At 41.3% G+C, this 27,612-nt stretch overlaps 1 protein-coding gene across 9 annotated transcripts in view; it reads left to right on the top strand.

Annotated features, from left to right (window-relative positions):
- The window catches only part of LOC147116985 (histone-lysine N-methyltransferase 2C-like), a 432,640-nt gene that overhangs the window by 383,120 nt on the left and 21,908 nt on the right, over positions 1-27,612 (top strand). For 3 of the 9 annotated variants that reach the window (XM_085987500.1, XM_085987505.1, XM_085987502.1), the window contains 13 exons: positions 1,414-1,617; positions 5,809-5,973; positions 12,275-12,416; positions 13,881-14,028; positions 14,348-14,532; positions 15,717-15,871; positions 16,695-16,938; positions 17,555-17,733; positions 20,483-20,590; positions 22,461-23,586; positions 24,647-24,783; positions 26,289-26,431; positions 27,227-27,395. In XM_085987500.1, the coding sequence (XP_085843626.1) occupies positions 1,414-1,617; positions 5,809-5,973; positions 12,275-12,416; positions 13,881-14,028; positions 14,348-14,532; positions 15,717-15,871; positions 16,695-16,938; positions 17,555-17,733; positions 20,483-20,590; positions 22,461-23,586; positions 24,647-24,783; positions 26,289-26,431; positions 27,227-27,395 (3,105 nt within the window). Of the gene's footprint in view, positions 1-1,413; positions 1,618-5,808; positions 5,974-12,274; positions 12,417-13,880; positions 14,029-14,347; positions 14,533-15,716; positions 15,872-16,694; positions 16,939-17,554; positions 17,734-20,482; positions 20,591-22,457; positions 23,587-24,646; positions 24,784-26,288; positions 26,432-27,226; positions 27,396-27,612 lie in introns of all 9 variants that reach the window. The other 6 variants (XM_085987506.1, XM_085987504.1, XM_085987499.1 and 3 more) reach the window with 3 other exon arrangements.

The raw sequence follows: 27,612 nt of genomic DNA, 5'->3' as shown, positions 1-27,612 counted from the left end.
TCAATCCTGATGTTCACATTTTTTATTATTACAAAGTATTCTGTAAACCAATGCACCGTTTACAGGTGGCTTTCTTAAACTACCGTTGCTACTAAAGTTGTACAGTTTTTGTTTGAGGAAAACATGCGCTACATGTAGGTAAATGATCAAATATCTGTGTTAGACCAGCAGTGGGCCATCCATAGGCTACAATTACCCAAGATACAAATAAAGATATGTCTTGGGCAGCAGTGAAGCTAGCATCAGGTTCACGAGTAGAAATGTTATCATAGCTCGCTGCTGATAATGACGTATTCTGTTTCTAGCACGTTTAAGTTTTCAAACTAATTGTGATCTCACATGGGGACAGGAGTAGGCCATTCAGCCCCTCAAGCCTGTTCCGCCACTCAATTCGATCATGGCTGATCTGTATCTCTAACTCCATTTGCTCCAAATAGCCTTTTTAATTATTGTTTGTACCTGTCCACTAGTCTTTAGTGTTGGAGAGCCAACAGGTCCATGCCAGTGTCTATGCTCCACATGAGCTGAGTCCCAGTCTAATTATTATCTTTCAGACTCGAGCCTCATCGGGCATATTCTTAAATGAGAGAGAATTGGATTTGAGACTCGGAATTTTCCTTGACTAACTTTCAAGCTAATGGGATTGGGGAGGGACACAGAAATCTCCTGTGTTATAGTTGTTGGCTATGGAGATGTAGAATCATAGAAATTTACGGCACAGAAGGTGGCTATTCGGCCCATCGTCTCTGTGCCAGCCGAAAAAGAGCTCTTCAGCCTAATTCCACTTTTCAGCTCTTGGTCCGTAGCCTTGCGGGTTACGGTACCTCACGTGCATATCCAAATACTTTTTAAATGCAATGAGGGCTTCTGCCTCGACCAACCTTTCAGGCAGTGTGTTCCAGACCCCCACCACCCTCTGGGTGGAAAAATCTCTCCTCATGTCTCCAAGTATCAGAGTTGCTGATGAATGCTTACATTAAAAAAAAAAAAATAGATTTGTATCTGTATGGAAGAGAAACAACAATTGTGAAGAAGAGCATTAGAAGATATTTCAGTTTGGTTCAATTTGGTTGGGGTTAGAATTAAATGACTTTATAGTTCCTTGAACTGCTGGGTAGCTTAAGGCCAAAGAAGATAAAATTGATAGTACTGTCCAGTTTTAACAAACAATGGGCTCAGCCACATTGAACCTTTAAACGTCATTCTGTGTAGGATTCGGTTATTCAGATTGTATTGAGCAGCATATATTTAATTTATTCTCTGTCATCCTGAAGTAAAATTTATTGAAGTGCAGATGTTTGAAGGTCAGCAGTAAACTAGCTTGTAATGGAAATTCAGTGTGTTTGACATGATAAATTGTTTCACACTTTAAAATAAATAATAAGAGTTTCTGATGTGTGTGTTGGAATACAGAGTCCGCCAAGTGGATTTAGCTTTGATGGAAAGGTGAATCAGCTGCAGAAAAAGGATTCAGAGGAAGAAAAGAAACGGCCAAAAAACAAACGATCACAGAAAACGACTGAGAAGACTGTATCGCGCTACAAGAAACGAAAAAAAGATGAGGACAGGCATGCAATTTACCCCAATACTGATGTTCTGATGAACCAGCTGAAGCAGGTAAGCTGTTCCATACGAACCATTCTTTAAAAGACTTTTCTTGCTACCTGTTGTAGACGTCAGTCTTCCCAAATATTATTTCTTGTGTTGAGTAGGGAAGGGAGGCACTGACAAATTGATTAATCACATATATAAAGTGACATTACAGACCAGACACTAGCCTCTTCTCTCACCCCCACAGAATAAAGATAAATTTGTTGGTGAGTGAGCAACAGCAACTCGCATTTATATAGCACCTTTTAATATAGTGAAATGTCCCACGGCACTTCACAGGAGTGTTATCAGACAAAATTTGACACCGAGCCACATAAGGAGATATTAGGACAGATGAAGTTTAAGGAGCGTCTTGAAGGAGGCAAGAGAGAGGTATACCATTATCACGCACTAGTGGTGGCTAGAGAGACCTGGGCCCATGTTATTTTTCCCGGAACAAATGGGAACCAGCAGTACTAGTCCTGTGAGTTGAGTTTTATCCGTGGCTGACACATAAGTGACTTGGTGTGTTCATCGCTGTTTAATGGTAGAATTCTGAAATGACCACTGATCCATGTGGTTTCATGATAGAATAAGCTAAATAGGGCAATTAGATTGTATAGTTCAAAAGCAAAATACTATGGATGCTGGAAATGGTCAGCATCTGTGGAGAGAGAAACTGAGTTAATGGGCCAGAATTTGCGGTGAGTATGACTGCGTACTCTGAATACGTTGTCATACTGCCTTTGAAATGGACCACAAGTTCGGGAAGCGCATGCGCTATAATCCCAAACTTGCGATCTGTCAAGTTATGACTTGACAGATGTTCCGCACAGACGGGGAGATCCTCATTGCTGGTGCAAAGTTGGGCTGGTGCAAAGTCGGGGATAGGGTGGGATATGTGTTGGTGTAGGGGTTACGGGGATCGGGTGGGATATGTGTCGGTGCAGGCTCAATGGGCCGAAATGGCCTCTATCTGCACTGTGGGGTTTCTGTGATTTCTGTGAACTACCCAGCAAATATGTACGAAAATTTTACGCCGATGCAAACACAGGAGCAGGGCCTGTTTGCATCAGCGTAAGGGAATACCTCAAAAGATCCAAAGCATCGTTGGGCATATTTTAACATTTAGCTCACATAAAAGTGAAATTGGAACATTACAACAGATGGAAGCACCCGAGCGCCGTTTGAGTAATTTAGCCGCGAGCTTTGTAGGATTGCGGAGAGCTTTTTTTGTTACTTTGTTTTAGCGTTTACACATTTAATCTCTACTATTGAAATCCTGATGTTGAAGCTTGGTGCTGTCATTTCTCTTTTTTGTGTGGAGCAATCTGCGTGCCAGTTCTCTGCACCTCATGTGATTGTGAAGGACTGAATTCAACCGATACCAAATCCCAAATAAAGAATGAAATGTTAAACCTTATATATTTATATCTTATTTCCTGACGTTAAAGATTTTAATGCAACATTCAGCATGTCGGGTGCCAGTCTGCACCCTCCTTTCTCCTATAAGCCTGATGCAATGCTTCCCACATATCTGTCAACACTGTGGGCCTATCTGTCAAAACTAAGGGGAAACTTGGCGCTTCCACTGTTTGGAGCACCAGGCGCACGTGATCCCAGGCACTGCGCCCCTGGGATCAGTGGGCCATTACGCTGCTCTCGAGTACGCAGTGTCAAACAGCAAGTTCGCAAAGGAGGGTCCCCATCAGGTAAGTTCGTATTCTATTCGAATGCCGGCGGCATACTCCGTAGGTACGCTGCCGACCGCAAAATCTGCCCCAATGTTTCAGGTCGATTACCTTTCATCAAAATATAGTTCCACTGATTCAAAATAGTGACTCTTAAACTGCCTTTTAATGCGCATGTATGTCTGGTGTCATTGTAAGCACCCCTTTCATTTTGCAGAGAAATTATTTTGTCTCTCTTGGCTCACCAGAGAAGGATTAACAGCCCTGATTAGCTGTGTTCCCAGTTGGCGGATTGCATGGCTGACTGAGCTACTCAAATAACCTTGTGCAGCAGTGTTTTTCACTGGCTGCTCATTTTTCTACATAATATATTAAAAAGCTTATATCTATGCACATTTCCTATCAACTTTTTTCGTTATAAGTTCCTGTGCTTACATTTAGAACTGAAACTGCCAATGTAAACTTGTCAGGCTGTATTTGTACCTTCCTGCCAGAGGATGTGTTGCAGCACCAGTGGCAGGAGGGTGTAATTACAGTGTAACAAATTTACATTCTAAATATGGGTACAGAAATTTATAATGAAAAAAGTTGAGAAAATGAACACAGACATGACCATTTTTAATATAATTGATGCAGATAATATCAAACTTTGTTTAGAATAAGATAATAATGCTTGACTTTAAAATGGGGACTAAATTATCTGTGTAGACCAGTCCAATTATCCCCTGCCTTTTAGCCCTGCTTCACCTAAAGACAGCACTTTGTCTTGGCTCCCCACATGCACACAATGGGAAATCGGCTAGTACATTAAAAAATCATGTGCATGCTTGCACTTCTTGTCAACTTCCTGTTGTCAATGATTTTTGGTCATGCTTTTGTGTCAACATTTAACTTGGGAATCGCAAGACAAAAAATGACCATGGTCCATCTAGTTCGCTGTCTGTTATCCTGGTAGTCGCACAATACAACGATAATGGAGTTGTTGATTAATCGTGGCAATCAATCTCTATCAAATAGTCTACAACAGACCCAGATATGAGACAAGGAAACCCCCAATGATGGGAAGATTTGGGAACCATAGGTCCAAAGGCATTTGTTCCTCCCGAGAATGCTACACTTACCACATGTCATGTCTCAAAATAGTCGTACTGTATCCTAAAATATTATTTAACCTTGAAACTGCTTATGTAAATATTTAGAATGGAAATCTTGTATGTAACCAGTTGCCTGTAGTTGGTGCAATGAAGCAAGTTTCTGAAGTTTCTCTCCCAACGCCACCATCTTGTACACAAACAAAAAGTTTATTCATTACCTGACCATGGACAGTGTCACGGGCACTTTGCTAGTGTCGCTTTAATTGCTCGCAGTCCATTGGGTGTACAGTTATTTGACACCTTTGTTGCTATCTGGTGGCGATCTAAACAGGAAAAATTGAAGTGAATTAATGCCAAGATTGATGCAACCACTTGAAAAATAGATGTCCGCACTCGGAAGAGGACAGTTCTAACCTTCTTTAAAAATTCTAAGTCATCCAACCAAAGTTTAAATTGGATTTGAACTCCTTCAAGTTTTGTATTTGAGCAGAAAAAAACGGTTCAAAAATTGTGAGGAACTGTTAAATGATTTGAGATTTTTTTCTTTCATAAATAATCCGACAACAAAAAACACAATGGCCCAGAAATTCGGGTCGAGGGCTTCCTGCGGGTGTAAGCCCCTGACCTGCACTTAGCTTGCGCGTTGGCTGTTGAGCTGTGGGCCCCCGTGGAATTGTGATCCTGGGCCGTCTCCAACTGCCGGCGCGCAGTGCTTGCGTATCCCAGGGGCGCAGTTAGTTCGATGCGTCCCCTGGGATCATGTGGGCCATGGGGAGCCAATCGGAGCAGGGAATGCTTCATTCATAAGTTAACTTATAAATACTACAAGCCCCAAAACATCACTAAATCTTCAAATAATTTTTTTTTTAATCACATTTTTAAAGTAAACTATAAATTACATGAAATAACTATTTTAAACAATAATTTAAATTTTTGAAAAAATAATTTTATTTTCTAACAGGGCTAAAAATAAACTTACCTTTCTTTAAAGTATTTAAAAATAATAAACCTGTGGAAAAAATGTTTTAATTTTAATTAATTCACCACTTACCTTGTAAAAAGCAGGCCTTGCAACTGCTTTTTATATGTGTAACTTCTGGAGACTTACGTTTTTTTTTGCAGGTTTTCCCGGGAGGGTAAGTTCGATGCGCACGCGCAGCCGCTCCTGCGCACGCGTTCGAACTCTGAATCCCTTCTTTCAGGGGAACGGAAGTGCCGCTTTCCGGTGCATGCAGGAAACCGGCACTTGCATTGGGCCTACGGGTGAGTACCCCATGCGTACTCACCCGTGGAGACCTAAATTTCTGGATTGATTTTGAGAAAGACCAGTGTAGTGGAAGTGGCATTGCAAAAATATTTTTAATAGTTCTAGCATAAAGATGTGACTGGAAAGTAATAGTCTTCGGTTTACAGTTCATTTTCTTTCCCACTAGCAACTGACTCTTCTCCCACTGCTGGAACCAACAATCAGTGTGAATTTTGCCTACTTCCCTCCCTATGGCAGTGGACAGCTGAATGGTGATAATCTACTAACAGGATCTTTTGGCAGCGCTGCTCTCGACAGTGTTCCAGATTACTACTCTCAGTTGATTTACAAGGTATGTTGTGCATTGGTAAAAAGGAAGCCGCATGTTGTTGTTAGTCAAGTCTTTGTTTAAAGGCTGAAATCAACTTGCAAGTCTGTTCACAGCCAACAATGCTGCTAGTCATGTATAAAAGACACAAGTTCCTATACCTCGCACTAACTATCAGCTGGATTTAAAGTTACCACTTTTTGTTAGTGTACATGTTGTTAGAGTTTACTTTGAGTAATAACCACACATAAAATTTGTCAGTCTGTACTTTTTTAAAATTATGATTAAACATTGCAACCTTGAATCTGTTCATTTACATATTTTAGGTTCTTATTAGTGACCAGATAAAGATTAAATCTTAATTTATTTTAAACAGTTGTTCAATTAAATGCAATTAAAAACAAATGGATCTAATTTTTTTTGAAGACTGCAATTACCTTTCTGCAACAAATTAAACATGGGCCAGATTTGAAAATCGGCTCAACTTCCAGTACAGTCATTTACATAGAAACATAGAAGATAGGAGTAGGCTATTCAGCCCCTCGAGCCTGCTCTGCCATTCAATGAGATCATGGCTGATCATCCAAACTCAGTACCTTGTCCCTGCCTTCTCCCCATATCCCTTGATCCCTTTAGCCTTAAGAAATATATCTAACTCCCTCTTGAATATATTTAATGAATTGGCCTCAACTGCCTTCTGTGGTAGAGAATTCCACAGGTTCACCACTCTCTGGGTGAAGAAATTCCTCCTCATCTCTGTCCTAAATGGCTTACCCCTTATCCTTAGACTGTGATCCCTGGTTCTGGACTCCCCTGCCATCGGGAACATCCTTCCTGCATCTAGTCTGTCTAGTCCTGTTAGAATTTTATAAGTTTCAATGAGATCCCCTCTCATTCTTCTAAACTCCAGCGAGTATAAGCCCAATCGACCCAATCTCTCCTCCTACGTCATTCCTGCCATCCCAGGTATCAGTCTGGTGAATCTTCGCTGCACTCCCTCCATGGCAAGAACATCCTTCCTCAGATAAGGCAAACAAATCTGCACACAATACTCGAGGTGTGGTCTCACCAAGGCCCTGTACAACTGCAGCAAGACATCCTTGTTCCTGTACTCGAACCCTGTCGCTACGAAGGCCAACATACCATTTGCCGCCTGCTGCACCTGCATGCTTACCTTCAGCGACTGGTGCACAAGGACACCCAGGTCTCGTTGCACTTCCCCTTCTCCCAATCTATTGCCGTTCAGATAATCTGCCTTCCTGTTTTTGCCACCAAAGTGGATAACCTCATATTTATCCACATTGGGCAGATGCATGGCAGATGCAGTATAATCACCCAACCTGTCCAAATCATACTGGAGTTTCTCGGCATCCTCCTCACAGCACACACGCCCACCCAGCTTTGTGTCGTCTGCAAACTTGGTGATATTACATCTAGTTCCCTCGTCTAGATCATTAATATATATTGGGAATAGCTGGGGCCCTAGGACCGATCCCTGCGGTACCCCACTAGTCACTGCCTGCCACTTAGAAAAAGACCCGTTTATTCCAACTCTTTGTTTCCTGTCTGCCAACCAGTTCTTTATCCAAGTCAGTAACTTGCCCCCAATCCCATGTGCCTTAACTTTACACGTTAATCTCTTATGCGGGACCTTATCGAAAGTCTTCTGAAAGCCCAAATACACCACATCCACTGGCTCTCCCTTATCTATTCTACCAGTTTCAACCTCAAAAAGTTCCAGTAGATTAGTCAAGCACGATTTACCTTTTGTAAATCCATGTTGACTTTGTCCGATCCTGTCACTGTTTTCCAAGTGCTCTGCTATTACATCTTTTATAATGGACTCTAGCATTTTCCCCACTACCGATGTCAGGCTTACAGGTCTATAATTCCCCGTTTTCTCTCTACCATCTTTTTTGAATAGTGGGGTAACATTAGCTGTCCTCCAATCCATGGGAACTGTTCCAGAATCTATAGAATTTTGGAAGATGACCAGCAATGCATCTACTATTTCTAGGGCCACTTCCTTAAGTACCCTAGGATGTAGATTATCAGGCCCTGGGGATTTATCGGCCTTCAATCCCGTCAATTTCCCTAACACCATTTCCCTACAAATTACTGATTTCATTCAGTTCCTCCCTCTCATTAGACCCTATGTTCCCTGACATCTCTGGGAGGTTATTTGTGTCCTCCTTTGTGAAGACAGAACCAAAGTATGTATGTATTTAATTGGTCTGCCATTTCTTTGTTCCCCATTATAAATTCCCCTTATATTTTTCATTACAGTACTGTCTTCAAAAAGGCACGTTTTTGAAAATCTCTACTTGAGGCATTGTAGTTCTTTGACGATGAAAAGGAACATTTAATTAACAAATGTTAATGCAATCTGCATTAGTCAAAGATGTGTTTGGGCTATGAAAAAGTTCAAACTGTTTTACAGGGCTCTTGTATTAGAGAATTGAGTCAATGTGCAGTTTTCAAAAAAATCAAGAAAGCTGATTGTAGTAAACACAGTAAGTGGGTTCTGCATAACATGAAAAGAAGTAAGTAAATACATTTCTTTATACAGGAAAGAGGAAGATTAAATATACAAAAGACTCCTGATCTATGTGGGATACAACAACAACTTGCATTTAAATAGCACCTTTAACATAGTAAAACGTCCCAATGTGCTTCACAGGAGTGATTATGAAACAAAATTTGACACTGCCACATGAGATAGTAGGACAGGTGACCAAAAGCTTGGTCAAAGAAGTAGGTTTTAAGCAGCATCTTAAAGAAGGTAACGAGGTGGAGAGTTTAAGGAGGGGATGCCAGAGGTTAGGGCCGAGACGGCTGTAGGCACGGCTGCCAATGGTGGAGCAGGGGGTTGTAGTGCTGGAGGAGGTTACAGAGATAGGGAGGGTCAAGGCTATGGAAGGATTTGAAAACAAGGTTGAGAATTTTAAAGACGAGGCGTTGCCAGACTGGGAGCCAATGTAGGTCAGTGATGGGTGAACGGGACTTGGTGCGAGTTAGGATACAGGCAGCAGAGTTTTGGATGAGCTCAAGTTTATGGAGGGTGCAGGGTGGGAGGCCGGCCAGCAGAGTGATGGAATAGTCCAGTCTAGAGGTAACAAAGGCATGGATGAGGGTTTCAGCAGCAGATGAGCTGATGCATTCTAGAATCCCCAAAGAATTCAAGACTGAAATTAGTGATACAGGAAACTTTGGTTTATCCGGAGGTTGTATGTCCGGAAACCTCGATCTACCGGCAGAAATCAGGAGCCGTTTTGTCAGGTTTTTTTTCTTCTCGTGGCTTTTTTTTTCAACAGTCAGGCTCTGCAAAGTCTCTGAAGTTGTTGCTAAGCTACAGAGACGCTTCCAAGGTACGGCTGACTGTTTAGAAGCTGTTGCTAAGCAACAGTGTTTGTTGCCAGATACGGAGCTGCAAATCTCCGTATGCTTCAACATTAATGCTGGTGTGTCCGGCAGTTTTGATAGATCGGCAACAGCTCAGCCCCGTCGGTACCGGATGTAACAAAGTTTCCTGTACTTTGATATTGGAGTACTGGAGAATGGCAAATGTAGTCAGTAACACAAAAACAGCCAGTAACATAGTAACAGTTTGAGTCAGGAGAGGACCTATTGTTCATCTGGCCCACCTCTCCATAGTATTCCCTTGGTTCATTTCTAATAACCCTGAATCCCATTTGTTGACTAAACCTGGCTAGTTTCTTCTTGAAACCCAGTCAGGTTTCTTGTTCCACCACCTGTGCCACACACTTAACACCCTCACAGTAAAAATGTTGCTCCTGCATTTCCTATTTTCTTTCATTATTCTTAATTTGTAAACTTCAGTCTTCAAAAAAGGAGTAAGGCATGAATTTCATAATTACAGGAAACTGTTTTTTATCCGGGACCGGCGTGGTGCCGGTTTATCAAAAAGTCCAGATTACAGAGAGGTATAGTAAAAGGTGCGAGAGCCCCGTACACGGCCACAGATCCAGGCGTCCCTGTTGCACAGCAACAGGTGCAGGATCCTTGGCTACACGGCCACAGATCCAGGAACGGCCACTAATATGAAGTAAAATGCAGCTGAACCTACTCCTGAATTTTGCCAGTTAACAGAGATTTCCGGTTATTTAGGTGCCGGTAAATCGAGAGTTTCCTGTATAAGCCAGCACGCCTAACATCCATTGTGGAACCATTATTTAGGGCATTCTATAGGAAAGCTGTAAGTTAACAATAAAAGAGTGCCAATATCCTAGAAAAAAATCAGCGTGGATTTACTAGTGATGGGCCCACTGGAATTGTTGAAGAGGTTATTAAACTAGTGAATGAAGGTAATCCAGTAAATGTAGCTTGCATGGATTTCTAAAAGGTATGTTCCTCGTGAGAGTTCAAATCTCATGGAATCGATAACAAATTCTGTAAGATTAAAAATTGGCTTAACACCAGCGGGCATTGATCACTGAGAGATTCTCTGACTGGGGAAAAAGTCATCAGTGGCGTTCCACAGGGATTTGCACATCGATCTCTGCTGCTCGCCGTGTTTGTGAACGGTGTGAAGCAGGGTGTCTGAAGCGACGTGGAGCTATGTGGGTATACTAAATAAATAAATAAAATTAAAACTGTGGTGAGGGGAAATCAAAATTAAAATTCCATGCACTGTAACATGAAAGAGCAGAGGCTAAAACAGGAACGAATTTAGGAGTGACCATTGATCATACCCCAGGAACATTATTCAGTGTGAGGCAGTTATACAACTTCATCGTTTCATTGCAAGGCATCAGACTACAAATCCGAGCACGTTTTACCGACATTGTATTAATTCTCGAGTTAGCTGAGCAGTGTTGGGTCAACTTACCTCAAAGAATATAAGAAAGAGTTTAGAAAAGAGTGAACAACGTGATTCCAAATCGTAGAGGACTAAGGGATGAAGCGGTTACATTTATTTTCTCTTGGGGGAGACACAATACAGTACAAGTTTTTAAAGTCAAGGCACAGAAAAGGTTAAAGTAAGCAAGTCATGTATCTTGGAAAGAGAACAAAGGGTTAGAGCACAGAGTTGTGCTTGATTTTTTTTTTCCCCAGTGGAGGTAGGGAATGGAACATACTGTTTAAGGGCTCAGCAGATGGTAGGGAGGAGCTCTGGTTGATGTGGGCTTGATCGACCAAACAGCCTTTTTAAACTCCAGACTTTGTTCCTAAACAATAGCTACTTGCATTCATGTAGTCCCTTTAATGTAGAAAAATGTCCCAAGTTGCTTCACGGGAAGAAAGGAACAGGTGCCAAACCTTTGTCCATGAGTTGAGAGAGCTGACTGAACGTTTAATGGACAAAATTGGGTTTTAAGGAGCTTTTTAAAGGCAGGCAGAGAAATGACGAGAGGGCTGTTGAAAATACTGATACTTTACATTTCAGGATAATATACTTGTGTGACTTCTACACCAATAAATATTCCAGACGTCTATGATTTATTTATCTTTCTCCACTTTTTTCATGTCTTTATTATTTTGATTTCTCTCAGTATTTTCTCACAACTTTGTTGTATAGATCCTATTTTCATAAAGTTACATACGTCCATAAAATGTGAATTGCATTCCCTTTGGAAATGTTACTAATCTTTTTTCCATGCAAAACTGGTTTTCAATATCTGTTTACACACTGCTTCAAACTTATTTCCCCCTCCGCCACCCCCCACAAAAAAAAACTGTTTCTTCTGCAACATCATTCACGCCAAGATTAAAACATTTATGATAGAATGTCTGACCTTCTGGTTGCGAACAGCGGCTTTACTTCTCAGTCCTGATTCTGGAGAGCAAGGCTACACTGACCCTCCCGCATTGCTCTCCTCCATTTCCATTCTCAATATCAGACACCAGGCAGTAGCAGAGCAGCAGTTCACGAGAGTCAGGCCAGCTGTCGCCACATCAAGATAAGTCGGTGCTTTTATGTGTCCTGCGGCAGTGGAAGGCTTCTGTGACATTGATTTCGCTCTTGAATATAATGAGCACACGAGATTTCAATAACCGTCACGTCACTGACTATATTACTACAAAGTGACTGGAAGTAAAAAATAGCAGGAGGCTCCCAGCTTCAGCTGTGGTGCCTGAAGCCAAGGTGAATAAGCTGCAGGTATCCGAATTCACTTGGCTGCTGTTTTTATTGTTTTGTGTTTATATGAAAGACACTGTTGTCTCTGGTGAGCTTGTTTTCAAACACTTGCTGAGCTTTGCAAGAGACACGGGTTTATTTACACAGAAATGGAGGATCTTATAAAACAGCTTCATTGTACATATGAGACGGCTTCAATTTAATTCATTTTTCTGTTTGGCACAGCAGAACAACCTTAGCAATCCTCCCACCCCACCGGCTTCCTTGCCTCCTACACCACCACCTGTGGCTCGTCAGAAGATGGTGAATGGTTTTGCTACTACTGAGGAGCTTTCCGGAAAACCGGGCGTAATTGGACATCATGATGGTAGGGAGTTTTATTTGTTTCCAAATTTATTCAGTTGGGATATCAGAATTGTTTTGCTGTGAGTATCACAGTTGAATTGGAAAAAATAAATCCAAGATGTTGATTATGTGTAGGTAGTATGTGTAGTTCGGCACTGCTCTGTCATGTCTTATGTTCTTACAGATTTTTGGACTCTAGGGGAATCAAGGGATAGGGAGATCGGGCAGGAAAGTGGAATTGTGGTCGATGATCAGCCATGATCTTATTGAATGGCGGAGCAGGCTCGAAGGGCCATATGGCCTATTCCTGCTCGCTCCTCTTATGTTCTTATGTTTGCAATTGAAGAAGATTAGAGTTTACAGAAGAGAAAAGTAAATTTTCCATAGCATTTCTATTTGATAGAGGTGGTTTTACACTCATGATTAGAGATAGTTTCAAGTTTTTATTCTTGGTGCCATCTAGGATAATGTTACTACGAAACCTGCATATTTAGATTTTTGTAATATATAATTGTGAAACTGACTGGATTGAGGTGAACACCAAATCCGAATTAGGCTTTCAGATGTTCAGGAAAAATAAAATAAAATGTGGCTTAAATCAGGCATTTTAATGTTGTACACATACGGAATGGCAAAACTTGTACTGTGTGAACACTGTTGGCTGTAAGGACACGTGGTGGCCATTTTGTGGCAAAGGCAGTGGAGTGATTGTTACTTGAAAGGTTTTTTTTTTAATTCTCATTTGAGGCAATACATTTTCCAACTGTTTACATCCAGTCCTTGACATTCTAATCTGTGGGGTTTGCTTTCGAGTCCCTAGTAGGTAAAGTAGGTTGTTGCACTTGTCTCGGAATTGGAACTTGGAGGCAGTAGAGTTTGGTAAAATCCCAGTGCTCTGTACAACAAAGTCAAGTAATCCCCAACAACGGGGTCAGTGAAAGGAAAGGTTACTCCTGGCTACTCTCTTTCACTTCCTGACTGCCAACTTGAAAGCATAATTGGCATGTGTCTGAGGAATTTCCCAACCTGAGGATCCAGAAAATGGAGAATAGGGGTGGTGGGGGTCAAAAGTCTTGACCTGAGAGATAATTTTAAAAAATGAAAAACTGGATTTGCATGACTGAATTTTGAGAACTTTGATTTGAAATTCCATTAGTGGATGCGCATTCCTGCGCTGGATATCTGAAAATCTAGTAAAACAAGAATGTTAGTTGTGTGCCCAGTGAATCCTGAGCTCCCTAAATCTGCTTCATCCACATTATTTTTAAGCGTGAACCATTGTAAAATTATTTTGAAGGGGGAAATTGAAGAGATTCTGTAGTTACTTTAGATATTGGCTCATAGAAAATTGTGTAGTTTTCTAATCCCTCCCCCTCTAAATATGTTTCCTTTAGTAGTCGGCAACAGCCTTGACTGTTTTATACAGTTCTGAGATCTTTAAAATAAGATCTTAGTTACTCAACAACTAAGTACTTACTATTTTCAGTCGGCAAGGGTCTTGGACCAAAACAGTACCAGCTGCCTTTTAGACCTGAAGATGATTTGTTGGCAAGAGCTTTGGCCCATGGACCGAAAACCGTGGATGTTCCTGCCTCCCTCCCAACTCCACCTCACAACAACCATGAGGAACTGAGGTCTGGCATTTCATTTCTAAAAACTAATCATAGTACTCGCATAAATATTTTTAATCATGTTTAGGCTGTAATGGGATAGTTAGGCCGTGATTTATTTATCTTGTTTCTGAATTACTTATTTTTCTTCAATCGCTGTCATCTCAGTAATGTGCTTTTTTTCCCTCCACATAATTAAAATTACCTTCTGGATAATCACCTGTTTGGTATTTTGGGATGAGCTAGCAACATTTCACAGATAAACTGAGCTTTGCTGTGCATTTTAATTTGTGCAGATGCAGTTGTTGAATTGTCTTTTTTAATAAATATATTTTCTTTACAGAGGCCAGGACCATTGTGGTGATGATGACCGTGACTCCCCAGACAGCTTTGTGGCATCGTCATCTCCTGAAAGTGTAGTAGGCATGGAGGTCAGCAGATATCCTGACCTGTCCCTAGTGAAAGAAGAGCCGCCAGACCCAGCTCCATCCCCAGTCATTCCCATTCTTCCAAGTTCCACTGGCAAAGGTAAGGGGAATAACACTCAGTGGTATCATTTGATGTATAAAGCTCTTTGGCCACGCTTGAAGGCTGTTCTCTTTCTTAACCCCCTTCCCTTTACCCTCTTCCCCATCATCCAAACTTTTCATAAAACTGGTTTGTGTGAATCACGTGACAATGTTGGTCACCTGGTTAGAATGCTCCAACCAGATGGAAAAGCCAGAACAAAGGAAGATTGTCCGCGTTTGCCACCAGTGCTGGGCTTGTACTGAACTGTGACTCTCTGATCCCAAATTCAACCTTTCCAATCTTCTCTCTTCGTCTCGTCCATTGTGTTGCACTCCACTATCTGGGCCTGCCTGTTCTACTGCCTATTTTTTTTTTGTTTCACTTTGACTGTGAACAGCACCATGGAGCTCAAGTAGTCCTTTTAAAACCTCTTAACTTTTATCAGATTTGATGGAAGATTTTCTGTCACCAGATAAAGCGTTATAATTTCTCTGGACTCGAGTGTCTTTCCATTACTACAATTGGTTGACCTTATGATAAATTTGACATTTCAGTGAACAATAAGTACTTCCTATAGTGACTCGACATCACTTTAGTGAGCTTGAATAAAATATGAATATCTGTTTCTCAAATCCCTGACTTGCTTCTATTTCATCTATGTATTTACAGTAGATGTTTCTATTCATTTTCTCTTTGTCTCTGTCTCTCTCTCGCATACACATAAATAAATAGGCAGGTTTCCTGCTAAATACGCCAAATAAAGATTTGTTTCCGATTAAATTTGAGCCAGGCTTGCTCGGCATCACCCCAAAAATCTCGTGTCTCAAGTGCGTTTGGGCAGTGAGATTTTTCACTCTTGAGGTTTTACAGATGAGCAAGTAATGTGCATTTCTTTTTGCCTTGCACCACCACCCCTTTTGTCTCTTAATCTCTCCTGCCTTCCCTCCTATCACAGACCTTCCCTTTTATTCTTTCCTCCCCTCCCCCCTTTCCCTGCTCCGACACTTGCTTAAAAACCTGTTCCATCTCCAACTTTTTCCAGTTCTGACGAAGGGTCATCGACCTGAAACGTTAACTCTGTTTCTCTCTCCGCGGATGCTGCCTGACCTGCTGAGTATTTCCAGCATTTTCTGTTTTTATTTCAGATTTCCAGCATCCGCAGTATTTTGCTTTTATAATGTGCATTTCTTTTCTGGTTTCAGGTTCAGACGCTAGGCGAAATGAGGTTAAGGTGGAGCCAACCTTTGGAAATATGGGCTCAACTATGTTTTTTGGAAATCAATTTGCACAGTCCCAAAATGGACCGAAAATTGGTTTTGTGTCTGTAGCACTTACACTGACTCCAACAGCAGCTGAGGTGAGACCTTGCAGTTTTCTCTTATAACTATATCAGATTTGTTGAAATATTTTGAGAGTATTTGCTGTTCTATGCTTTTAGGAATGGTACACTTTATACGACCCCTAGCCATCCCCAAAATAATGCCCCTACTTCAACATCAAGCATTAATTTTGTTTGCCTATTTTTAAAATTGTTTTTAAGTATTGAAGAAGAGAGCACGCGGCCCGCTCTCTGCCCGTGGCCCGCTCTCTGCCCGTGTTGCCCGCGGCCCGCTCTCTGCCCGTGTTGCCCGCGGCCCGCTCTCTGCCCGTGTTGCCCGCGGCCCGCTCTCTGCCCGCGGCCCGCTCTCTGCCCCTGTTGCCCGCGGCCCGCTCTCTGCCCCTGTTGCCCGCGGCCCGCTCTCTGCCCCTGTTGCCCGCGGCCCGCTCTCTGCCCCTGTTGCCCGCGGCCCGCTCTCTGCCCCTGTTGCCCGCGGCCCGCTCTCTGCCCCTGTTGCCCGCGGCCCGCTCTCTGCCCCTGTTGCCCGCGGCCCGCTCTCTGCCCCTGTTGCCCGCGGCCCGCTCTCTGCCCCTGTTGCCCGCGGCCCGCTCTCTGCCCCTGTTGCCCGCGGCCCGCTCTCTGCCCCTGTTGCCCGCGGCCCGCTCTCTGCCCCTGTTGCCCGCGGCCCGCTCTCTGCCCCTGTTGCCCGCGGCCCGCTCTCTGCCCCTGTTGCACATTATCTTCAATGACTTCGGATGATAAAATTAGCAAAAACATCCATTACCCAATATGAATATTATGTAATAGGTACAGACACAGTCAAATGAACCAGTATATATATAAATATTTTTTTTAACTTTAGGATATTAATGGCGTTGTAGCAGCAGTGGCTGACCTCCTGCGTGTTAAAGTTCCCAACAGCTATGAGGTCAGCAGTGGACCTGACCCACCTTCAATGCCTTTGATTAATGCTTACAAATTCAACCAAGCTTTGGAAAGCAGACCTTCACTAATGGCTCAAGGCTCCCACCCTGGGTTTACTGGCCCCGTCAAGATTATGAGGCCTGGCGGACCTACAAGCCTCCCGTACATGGTTGCTCCCAGTGGTAAGGCTGTTTATTTAATCTTCTGACATAGCTAATGCTGTCGATAATGTCTGTTTTTCCACCGGTGCTGTGTTTCTCCAGCATTTATGTTTTAGATTTCTGCCATTTGCAGGTTTTTGCTTTTTGTTTAACTCGAGGTGTTGGGGAAATGGTTCATGAAATTGTTGCTGAAGTATTTGTTGACATACACTACTATACACTTGAGTTTCGTCTTTTAAAAATGAAGAACGACACTGACCGTATCTAGTCTTAATAGAACTACACAACTGAGGAAGATAGGGGAACAATTTAAGTAACAGTTTCTGTAATATTGATGGTATCCAGATTATAACATTTTATCTTAAAATAAAAATCCACTTAATGGTTATAAAACTTTCAGAAATTCATTAAAAGTTAGTTATATTTGGAGATTTTAAAAGGCAGGGATAGTAAATTAAAGTACACTAAAATGCCAAAGTATCATCTTAGTTTTGAAATGATCTGTAATAATCTGATGCTTCTGAAAGAACTGTCAACTCTTAATGAATGCGGCAAGCTCAGAATGTGATTGCAAATGCAAGGGAGATGGTTTTTAACTCTGTAGCTTGGCATTGCTATTTTGTTTTTAACCAATTAGCATTGATCTCTTCACCCCCTCCCCCCCCGGTAACGGGCGCAGTGGTACTCAAAGCAGATAATCGAGCAGTCATGAACAGCTCTACCAGCTCTAAACCTCAGTGGTGCCGTCATTGTGATGTGGTGGTGCTTGGTAATGGTGTACGGAAGACGGTCACTGATCTCCCATATAACAAACAGGTATGTTATTTTATGTGGCCAGTAATATTTACTGCAAAATTATCTGCACAAGCTTTAAATCTTATACTCATTATTAATTGGTCAGATTAATGCTTTAACGGGAAAATTCCGTAATTTTGGACTTTGATAGAAATTACTTGGTTAAATTTGCTTTTGGTGAGGTCCCTTCAAAGAATACTGTGTAAATGTGTTTATAAAAAGTATGAATACAGTAACGTGGCAATTTAATATTTACTGTGGTGCAATTAAAAAGTGTTTAAATGTTGTAGCACCAACATATAATAGAATAGTGTCGCAATGGTATTGATGCATCAAAGTCTCCTTCGACAGTACAATGGGCTGGGGTGGCTACACATTAATAGAATGTCAATATTATAATCACTATGGATTTTTTTTTGCACTTCTTCCTAGTTGCTAATGGTCTAACCCAGGTGGTTTATGCTGGATGTAATGCTCTTTCACAGCGAGCGTTGACATCAGCAGAGCACTTGTTGGTATGTGTCTCCACCACTTGATGTACATCCAATTGGTTTTGCATTGGCATTTTGAAAGAAATACCTATCTCAAGCTTCGGTTGTATGATCATGCCAGTTGAAAGTCTCCAGTAGGAAATTAATTAATTTGGATCTGTATTCCATCTACCAGCTGAATAATTCAGCCTTAATCTAGGCTTAGACAAGCAGACATCCATCCAAATAGCTAACTATGAACAGCAAATCACAACCCTGTGAAGACTTGCTGCACTAGCCAGAAAATGATAATGGGGAAGATTAGGTGACCGTAAGTTTGAATATGGAAAGATGCTCTCATCCGCTTATCAGAGACGTAAGCTTGGGATCTGATTGAAGCTGGTTGATGGGTTTTAAGGAATGGTGGAATCAGCTGCTAACTTCAGGTCAAACACGAGTGTCTCACCTCCTAAAGAGGATATTTCACGTGCCACACCTCTGTGATTAAGGCAGAACTCAAACACTGAAATCCAAGGTCAGGTACCAAAGGTTCGATTGAAATGTATCTATCAATCTGACTACAGGAAACTTTTTTTTTATCCGGGACCGGCGTGGTGCCGGTTTATCAAAAAGTCTGGATTACAGAGAGGTATAGTAAAAGGTACGAGAGCTCCGTACACAGCAACATATCCAGGCTTCCCTGTTGCTTAGCAACAGGTGCAGGAACCCCAGCCACAAGGTGCAGCAGGCGGTTAAGAGGCAAATGGTATGTTGGCCCTCTTCGTAGCAAGAGGGTTCGAGTACAGGAACAAGGATGTCTTGCTACAGTTGTACAGGGCCTTGGTGAGACCACACCTTGAGTATTGTGTGCAGTTTTGGTCGCCTTACCTGAGGAAGGACGTTCTTGCCATGGAAGGAGTGCAGCGAAGATTCACCAGGCTGATACCTGGGATGGCAGGAATGACGTATGAGGAGAGATTGTGTCGATTGGGCTTATACTCACTGGAGTTTAGAAGATTGAGAGGGGATCTCATCGAAACCTATAAAATTCTGTCAGGCTGGGCAGACTAGAAGCAGGAAGGATGTTTCTGATGGCCGGGGAGTCCAGAACCAGGGGTCATAGTCTAAGGATAAGGGGTAAGCCATTTAGGACTGAAATGAGGAATTTCTTCACCCAGAGAGTGGTGAACCTGTGGAATTCTCTGCCACACAGGGCGGTGGAGGCCAGTTCATTAAATATATTCAAGAAAGAGTTGGATATATTTCTTACGGCTAAAGGGATCAAGGGATATGGGGAGAAGGCAGGGACAGGGTACTGAATTTGGATGATCAGCCATGATCTCATTGAAGGGTGGAGCAGGCTCGAAGGGCCGAATGGCCTACTCCTGCTCCTATCTTCTATGTTTCTATCCAGGCGTTCCTGTTGCTTAGCAACAGGTGCAGGAACCCGGCCACAAGATCCAGGCATCCCTGTTGCTTGGCAACAGGTGCAGGAACCCCGGTTACACAGCCACAGATCCAGCAACGGCCACTAATATGAAGTAAAACTTACCTGAACCTACTCCTGAATTTTGCCGGTTAACAGAGATTTCCGGTTATTTAGGTGCCGGTAAATCGAGAGTTTCCTGTACTACTACTTCATCTATCTCCTCTCCTCTACTTTCATTCTGACCCTGCTGCTGTACGGCACCGCGATTCATGGCTGTTCACCTAGATTTTTCAATGTTTAAAAAAAATATATCCAAATCATGTTAAGCAGCATGAATGTTGAACATCACCTTTTGAAGGCTTGATCCTAGACAAGCTACAATGAAAAAAAAAGTGCTGGACTTTCAAAATCTGGCCTGAAGATCTTGCTACCTGCTATATTGAAACAAAAATAACAACTCGCAAAAGGTGAAGTAATTAAATAAAAATGTTAGTCCTATATTTAGGAGAAAAAAAGTACTAGTGGTGACATTCCCTTTTTCAGTGTAGCAAAAAATTCATTTTCCATTGAAACAATGGAGCACTCTGTCAGCTTCTTAAATGGTGTGATGCTGTCACTTTTTTCCTGAAAGCCAATGCACATAACAATGTTATATCTCCATAGTACCTTGTCTCATTTAGAGCACGTAAATTTAATAATTCCGTACAACATCAAAGACTGCTTGCCATTTGTGCGCTGATTACTGTTTTGATCGTTTGCTTCAGTTTTGACAGCAAGTTTTCATTCTTCTGATAATTCATAGTCACTTGGGGGCACGTTTGTACAAGTTGCTGTCGGAGCACCATCTTTAATCTTTTATTTCTTCCCTTAGGATTCAAGAGACGGAACAGGCAAAACAGAGACTGATATTGTCTTCTGTAGCAATAGTTGCTTTGTGCAGTACGCAATGGCCACACAAGCGAAAACTCCCGAGTCAAAGGTAATAATCAGCAAAGAATGGGGGCAATTTTAAAATTAAACCTGCATAAGTGCACACAAGTTCGGATGGCCACTTTGAGTTTTCTCCCCGAATCTCAAATCTTAAACCTGCCCTAAATGTACAAAGATAAAGTTGCAATTATAGTACCTATGTGATACTAAAATAAATGTTATGAAGATGATATGAGTACATTTAAGTGGATCAAAAAAACATCTTTGTCAAATATTGGGTTTAAAAAAATGTACATAATAGAGGATTTCATAAGGCAAACGAACAAGGTTGACTCTTCTATTTCATAGCCATAGTGAGGAGAACCATGACCAGTGCATGTTATTCTGCTGTACAATGGATTCCACTGGCGGATAGTATAATTGATTGACCTAATGTCATGTAAAAATTAGCGACATTTTAAAAGAACGTTCCACTAATCCTTTGCATCAGTTTTTTTTTTACAAAGGATGTAGTTGTACTAGAGAGCAATGTGGAACAATTTTTGAAAAAAAATACTGTTGAAAAAGAATTGGTTCTCAAAAAATGGCAGAATTGAAGGTGAGTAAGCTGCTTAGCTCTGACAGCATGTACCTTAGGCTGTTAAAGGAGTTCAGAGAGAAGATTAGCAGAGACTATGATCACAATTATTCATTCCTCATTAAACAAATTGCATCAGGGCACTAGAGGGTAAAACCTCTGTTCAGGAAGGAACAGAAGCATAAACTAGGAAAATAGACCTTTAGTCAAATAGACCATTGGTCTAACGGCTTTCAAAAAGGAATTGGATAAGTACCTGAAGGAATAAAATTTGCAGGGCTACAGGGAAAGAGCGGGGGAGCCGGCATGGGCAGAATGGCCTCCTTCTGTGCTGTAACCATTCTATGATTCTAGTTAGTTGTGGGCAAGTTCTTAGATACTTTTGAACAGACTACTTGATACCATTTTTGTAAAAGTTAGTGGTCTTAGAAACAACCAACTTTAGATAAAATGATTCAGTTGAGGTTAACTGCTATCTGCAGGTTACATAACTCATTAACATTATTATTTTCACATCAAAAGGAGCTTTGTCGTCACTTCTAATTTAGTCCTGTCCCACAGACGACAACAACTGTGATCACTTAAGTAGCACAGTTAACAGCAGGACATCGCCAGGCACTGCACAACTTCAGACACTATTGGCATTGAGTGGGGTAGAAACTTCCAAGTTGAAAGTCATTCTCTCTTATTTTGGAATCAACTTTATAAGACACTTATCTCCTTATGGAATTCATGTCAAGAAGCTCTCCATTTCTTTCAGTGTGCTTTGTCAGGCTGCTTTTCAGCACTACATACTGTAAAATGCTCCACACCAGCTTCATAACTCCTGTTTATGACCATGCTGCTTAAAATGATGCGTGTGGAGCATTTAAATGCATGAAACAATAGCATGCGCGTGTGTTAGCGGGGAGGGGGAGGAATGCATAAGAAGCTGGACTTGGAGGAGTGGAAAATTCGGGAGGTGGGTTGTAGGACTAAGATCAAAATAAAGCCCACTCTTGTTTTTAATTTGTTACAATTATATTCATTTATATGAATGCTAGATTTTATTTTTTTTAATGGTTTAATGCTTTTTTTTTTTAGATCTGCATAGATGCATGCAACTCAAATGTTTAAAAAAAAAACTGAGGAAAGAATTACAGGCATCTGACCAAACATTTTGATTGCATTCAGAAAGCTTAGTCATAAGATTTTACAAAGCAGCGTTAAATAATACTGGTTTTAAATCTGAAATTACTCACAGTAGCTTGCACCCATCTTATGGAAGATTGATCATTGTTTTTACTAGATCCAGGATGGAATAAAATTATTGTAAAATTTAAATTGTCGTCCTTTAAAGCAGCAGGAAGTTGCAGCTGTACTGGCAGAGCAGCCAGCCAAAGACGTGACGAGAAACACATTCCATCACTACAGCAACAACACCTCCTCTTTAGATGTCCATCGCCTTCCACGGATTCAGGAGAATGCAGTGTCTCCAACTACTCCAGTTGTTTATTTCCCTCCTGCCAACCTGCAGGTCCTCAAACAAGAGCCAAAGCCAGAAGATCTCAAGGTGACAGTGAAACTGAAGCCTAGGCCAAGGTCTTTGCAGGGGGTTCTGGATGATAACCGCCCAGCAGTTAAAAGGTGGAAAGGGATGAAGTGGAAAAAGTGGAGAGTTCAAATAGTCGTTCCTAAAGGGCATTTAAAGTTGGCGTCTGAAGAGGAGATAGATGAACTTCTAAAGAAACTCGGGACATCGCTAAAGCCTGAACCCATGCCGCAAGACTATAGAAGATGTTGCTTATGTCATGAAGAAGGTGATGGAATGACCGATGGGGCCGCAAGGCTCCTGAACCTTGATCTGGACCTCTGGGTCCATTTGAACTGTGCCCTCTGGTCCACAGAAGTATATGAGACACAAGCTGGCGCCTTGATTAATGTAGAGATGGCTTTGAGACGGGGTCTTTCTATAAAATGTGCTTACTGTCATAAGATGGGAGCTACTGGTACATGCCACCGGATAAGATGCACCAATATTTATCACTTTACCTGTGCCAGTAAAGCCCAATGTATGTTTTTTAAAGACAAGACTATGCTCTGCTCCATGCATAAGCCAAAGGGACCCCATGAGCAAGAGTTGACGTATTTTGCTGTCTTTAGGAGGGTCTACGTACAACGGGACGAGGTGAAACAAGTTGCCAGCATTGTACAGCGAGGAGAACGCAACCACACGTTTCGTGTCGGAGGCCTAATTTTCCATTCCATTGGACAACTTCTCCCACAGCAGATGCAGTCTTTCCACAGTTGTATAGCGCTATACCCGGTTGGCTATGAGGCGAGCCGCTTTTACTGGAGCACGCGTTACTCTAACAAACGCAGTCGGTATCTCTGCTCCATTGAAGAGAAAGACAGTGTTCCAGAGTTTGTGGTCAGAGTCATTGAGCAAGGTCATGAGGATCTGGTCTTAACAGGGAGCTCTCCGAAAGGTAAGGAAAAACTTTTATTTTTGAAGTATGGCATCAGCCTTTTCATACTGGATGGTATTTTAATTATTCAAACTCGTGCAAAATTTTCTACTAAGCGAGATCCGGATCTCAATATGAACCAAAATATGTCTCGCTGTACCCAAGATATTAACATACAACTGCCATTGCACTCCTCGCAAACTGAATCGCAGTTTGTGCATTTTTGGCATTTCAGCATTCTAAGTGTCAGAAATGTCATACTTTTGAACTGACTACTTGATTGCAATTTTTAAAAAGTTAATGGGCTTATAAACAACCAACTTTAGATAAAATGATTCAGTTGGGGTTAACTGCTATCTGCAGGTTACATAACTCGTTAACATTATTTTCACATCAAAAGGAGCTTTGTAGTCACTTCTAGTTTAGTCATGTCCCACAAACAAAAACAACTGCGATCACTTAAGTAGCACAATTAACAGCAGGACATCTTTCTCAACGTATAATTTCATTATTTTAATTGACGTATATAATTGTACATGTCTCTTGTGGCCTCTGGTAATGGAAACAGTTTGCTCTGCTTCAGTTATCTCTATGCATCAGTCTGAGGCTACTTCATTTAAAAAGCAGTCCGTCCTAAGTAGCGACAGACGAAAGATAATTTGACTTAAGCGTGGAATACCTTATACTGTGGAATATGGACTCCTAAGAAACTATGGGTAGTGGTTCTTGAATTAGTTAAGTTGAGCAACTCGCAGGACTGATCATTTTTGACTGAACTAAATCTATAAGTTATTTTTAATCACAGTAAGGTTGAGTCCAATTTATGTAGTGATTGTGGATTGAGTGAAGCATTCGGAAAAGAAATTCGCAGCTTAAAGGTTGTAGAAACAAAGGGATATGGATATGTTGCCAAAGGGCCGAAGAGAATTAAAAATGTAGGTTCCAAGCATGGACCTAAATGATGGGACATTTTAGAACTATAAAGGGTATTGATAAAAATTAATGAAGAAAACAAGGATACTGGGAAAAATATATATTGAAATTTTATTATACTGTGGAAATTCCATGTTTTCTCCATTAGGAGTGTGGCAAAAGCTTCTGGAACCCATAGCTCGTCTCCGAAAAGATTATGATATGCTGAAACTCTTTCCAGACTACCTTAAGGGAGATGACCTCTTTGGCCTGACTGTTTCTGCAGTCACAAGGATAGCTGAATCGGTATGTGGTTTTTACAATGCACAAGTGTTGAAGGGAATCAAAGCTTTAGAATGTGCCTCTGCTATAGTAGCAGGTTTGACCTTTCTTAAAAAGATAAATCTTTGATTTTTTTTTTAGTTAAGAAATTTTGAAATTTAAAAAATCAACTTTGTGGCAAAGGGTCCATTTTTTCCCGCACTTTTAAGAAGCTTGAGCATACGATACAGCTGGCACTGTGTGTAGTACTGAGGGAGTACTGCACTATCGCGATGTGCTGTTCTTCAAGTGTAAAGTCAAAGGAAGAAATCTATCAACAATTGTATGAAGAGATTCAAAACCAGATCCTAAATTGTTCGTAGGGTTTGTGGTGTACTTGTGCGAAGAACAAGTTGAAGTTATAAATACAACAGTTGAATGTCTCTGCTAGAAACATTTCCCCCCCCCCCCCCAGGATTGCCGTTAGCATTATATTAGGTTAATGTTTGGCAGTAATAATTTTCTGTATATAGTTAATGTTAAATGCAAAGTGCCGTCTGTTTGTACATGTGGATGTTGAAGATCCCATGGCACTATTTAAAGAGGAGCTTGGAGTTCACCCAGTGTCCTAGCCAACATTTCTCTTTCAAACACTACCACCAAAAACAAATTAACTGCCCATTCACATCATTACTGTTTATTGGAATCTTGCTGCGCCCAAAATGCTGCCAGGTATTCCTACATAACAGTCCTTCCAAGTAATTCACTGTACGTGAAGCTCTTTGAAACATTTCTTATTGATGTGATAAAGTGCTATGTGAATGCAAATCTTTCTTCTAATTGGAGACAAAAGTAAGTTTGGATGAAGAAGGCCTTTCAGCCATTTGATTTCATGATTCCAGGATACCAATCTATACATGCCATCTTGGTTCGATTGATCGCACAATATTTTCAATAAAAGAAAACCAAGAAAGTTACGTTTGAATGATTCTCAACCAGGAGATGAAAGCCTTAAATCTCACATTCTAAAGAACCAACTACGGTATACATTAAGGTCATGTGGTATGGCTGAAAATTACATACTTGGTGTTCTGACCACAAATGATTGTGATAGACGATGGATGTACAGTACTTCCATTATTTTGTACTTTTCTTAAAGGGTTTTGTAATTTCGATTACAGACTGAAGTTATAGGTCTACAGGCAAAAGAAGGATTGCTTTTGATTGCAGGTTATATTAAAGAGATAGTTGAGGTTTAAGACATGAACTTCAAAATTGGATTTGATTAGTATTGTCAGTTAAGACCAAAGCTTTAATGATGAGCCTTTTTCTTAAGCCTGTATGTGACCCTCCCCATAACTCAATGGATAAATGTACCCCATGTTCATTCAGACCAAGAAGGCCAAGATTCAATCCCTGGTTTATGCTGAATATATTTTGTGGGGGGTTTTTTGTAATAGAGATAACCAAAGTCTTCTACCATTGCTACTTGAGTGGGAATTGGCTGAGTTTGTGTAACTTGGTGTTGATTTTGAATTGTTTTATTGTAGCTACCTGGAGTAGAGAACTGTGAAAACTATGTGTTTCGTTACGGTCGCAATCCACTGATGGAGCTTCCGCTTGCAATAAATCCTTCAGGCAGTGCCCGGTCCGAGCCCAAGATGAGTACCCATGTCAAGAGGTTTGTGTTAAGGTATTTTTGTTTTCGACTTCACATTGTACAGCCCAGGGTTGCAGGTCGCATTGCTTGCTCTGCTGTGCCATGTCATGCCTACTGCTTACTAAGGGGTGCAACAACAAAATACAGATTATTGATGCATTGGTTTTGTTTGATCTTTACCAAAAAAAATCATTGTCAAATAATTACTGTAATGGTTTATCCAGTTTCCCTGTCCCTCATTGATATGTTACAATTAAGTCAGCCATAAGTAGTGAATTTCCAACATAAAATCAGACATTTAAGCACAGAAAGTGCTTTTTTGGCTCATTGTGCCCGTGTTACTGCAAGCTCAACACTGGAGTATAACTCTTGTCCTATTCCCCTGCATCCTGTAATGTGCTTCTTCATGTGTTTAGCAAAATTCTTGTTTAAGTGTTGTGAATTAATTTTGAAGAGGGATAAAAAGACAGCAATGACAATTTAATTGAAATGGCTGAAAACATTTGTGCATTATTGTAAAAAGCCCCTTCTCTCCTTCAGCAAAAAAAGTTAAACAGACAGCTATAAAGCAAAATTAGTAAATTAGTGGTTCCTATCTGATTGTTGCACCCCTACATGCTTAGAAACCATGCCTGTGTATGTGTACTTGCTGGTCGAGTTGCTCAGCTTTGCCCATTGCATGTGCTGTTTCCCTTCACATCTGCTTCCCAAGAAAAACAAATATTTCTGGCTGTTTACTTTTTTTTTATTCCTATTGACCAAAAGGAACTTCAGAATTTGTTTTTTTCCCCCCCCCCACCTCACCCTCTTCGTGCCAAATTGTGCTAGGCCGCACACACTGAACAGTACCAGTACGTCCAAGTCTTTTCAGAGCACAGTTACGGGAGAACTGAATGCACCTTATAGCAAGCAATTTGTTCATTCCAAATCCTCTCAGTATCGCAAAATGAAGACCGAATGGAAGATTAATGTCTACCTGGCCCGTTCTCGAATCCAGGTCAGTGTTTTGTTAATGAAAACTGACAAGCTATTTTTTTTTTTATGATTAAAATAGAATACTGCAGCTAAGAGTGTACCGTGATTATAGTGCTCCCAATGGTGTGGTGCATTGGAACGGCAATGCATAAAGCCAAAAGGTGATGAGACGAGGTTTCAGTCCTTCTCATTGGGAGAAGTGTTTGTAGGAATTTGTCTTGAAGTGTTTATTTAACTTA

Source organism: Somniosus microcephalus, chromosome 5, assembly GCF_052327205.1.
Source record: "Somniosus microcephalus isolate GS21.2 chromosome 5, FLI_Smic_1.0, whole genome shotgun sequence".
NCBI classification, from domain to species: domain Eukaryota; kingdom Metazoa; phylum Chordata; class Chondrichthyes; order Squaliformes; family Somniosidae; genus Somniosus; species Somniosus microcephalus.
This window is presented reverse-complemented; position numbering and strand designations above follow the sequence as displayed.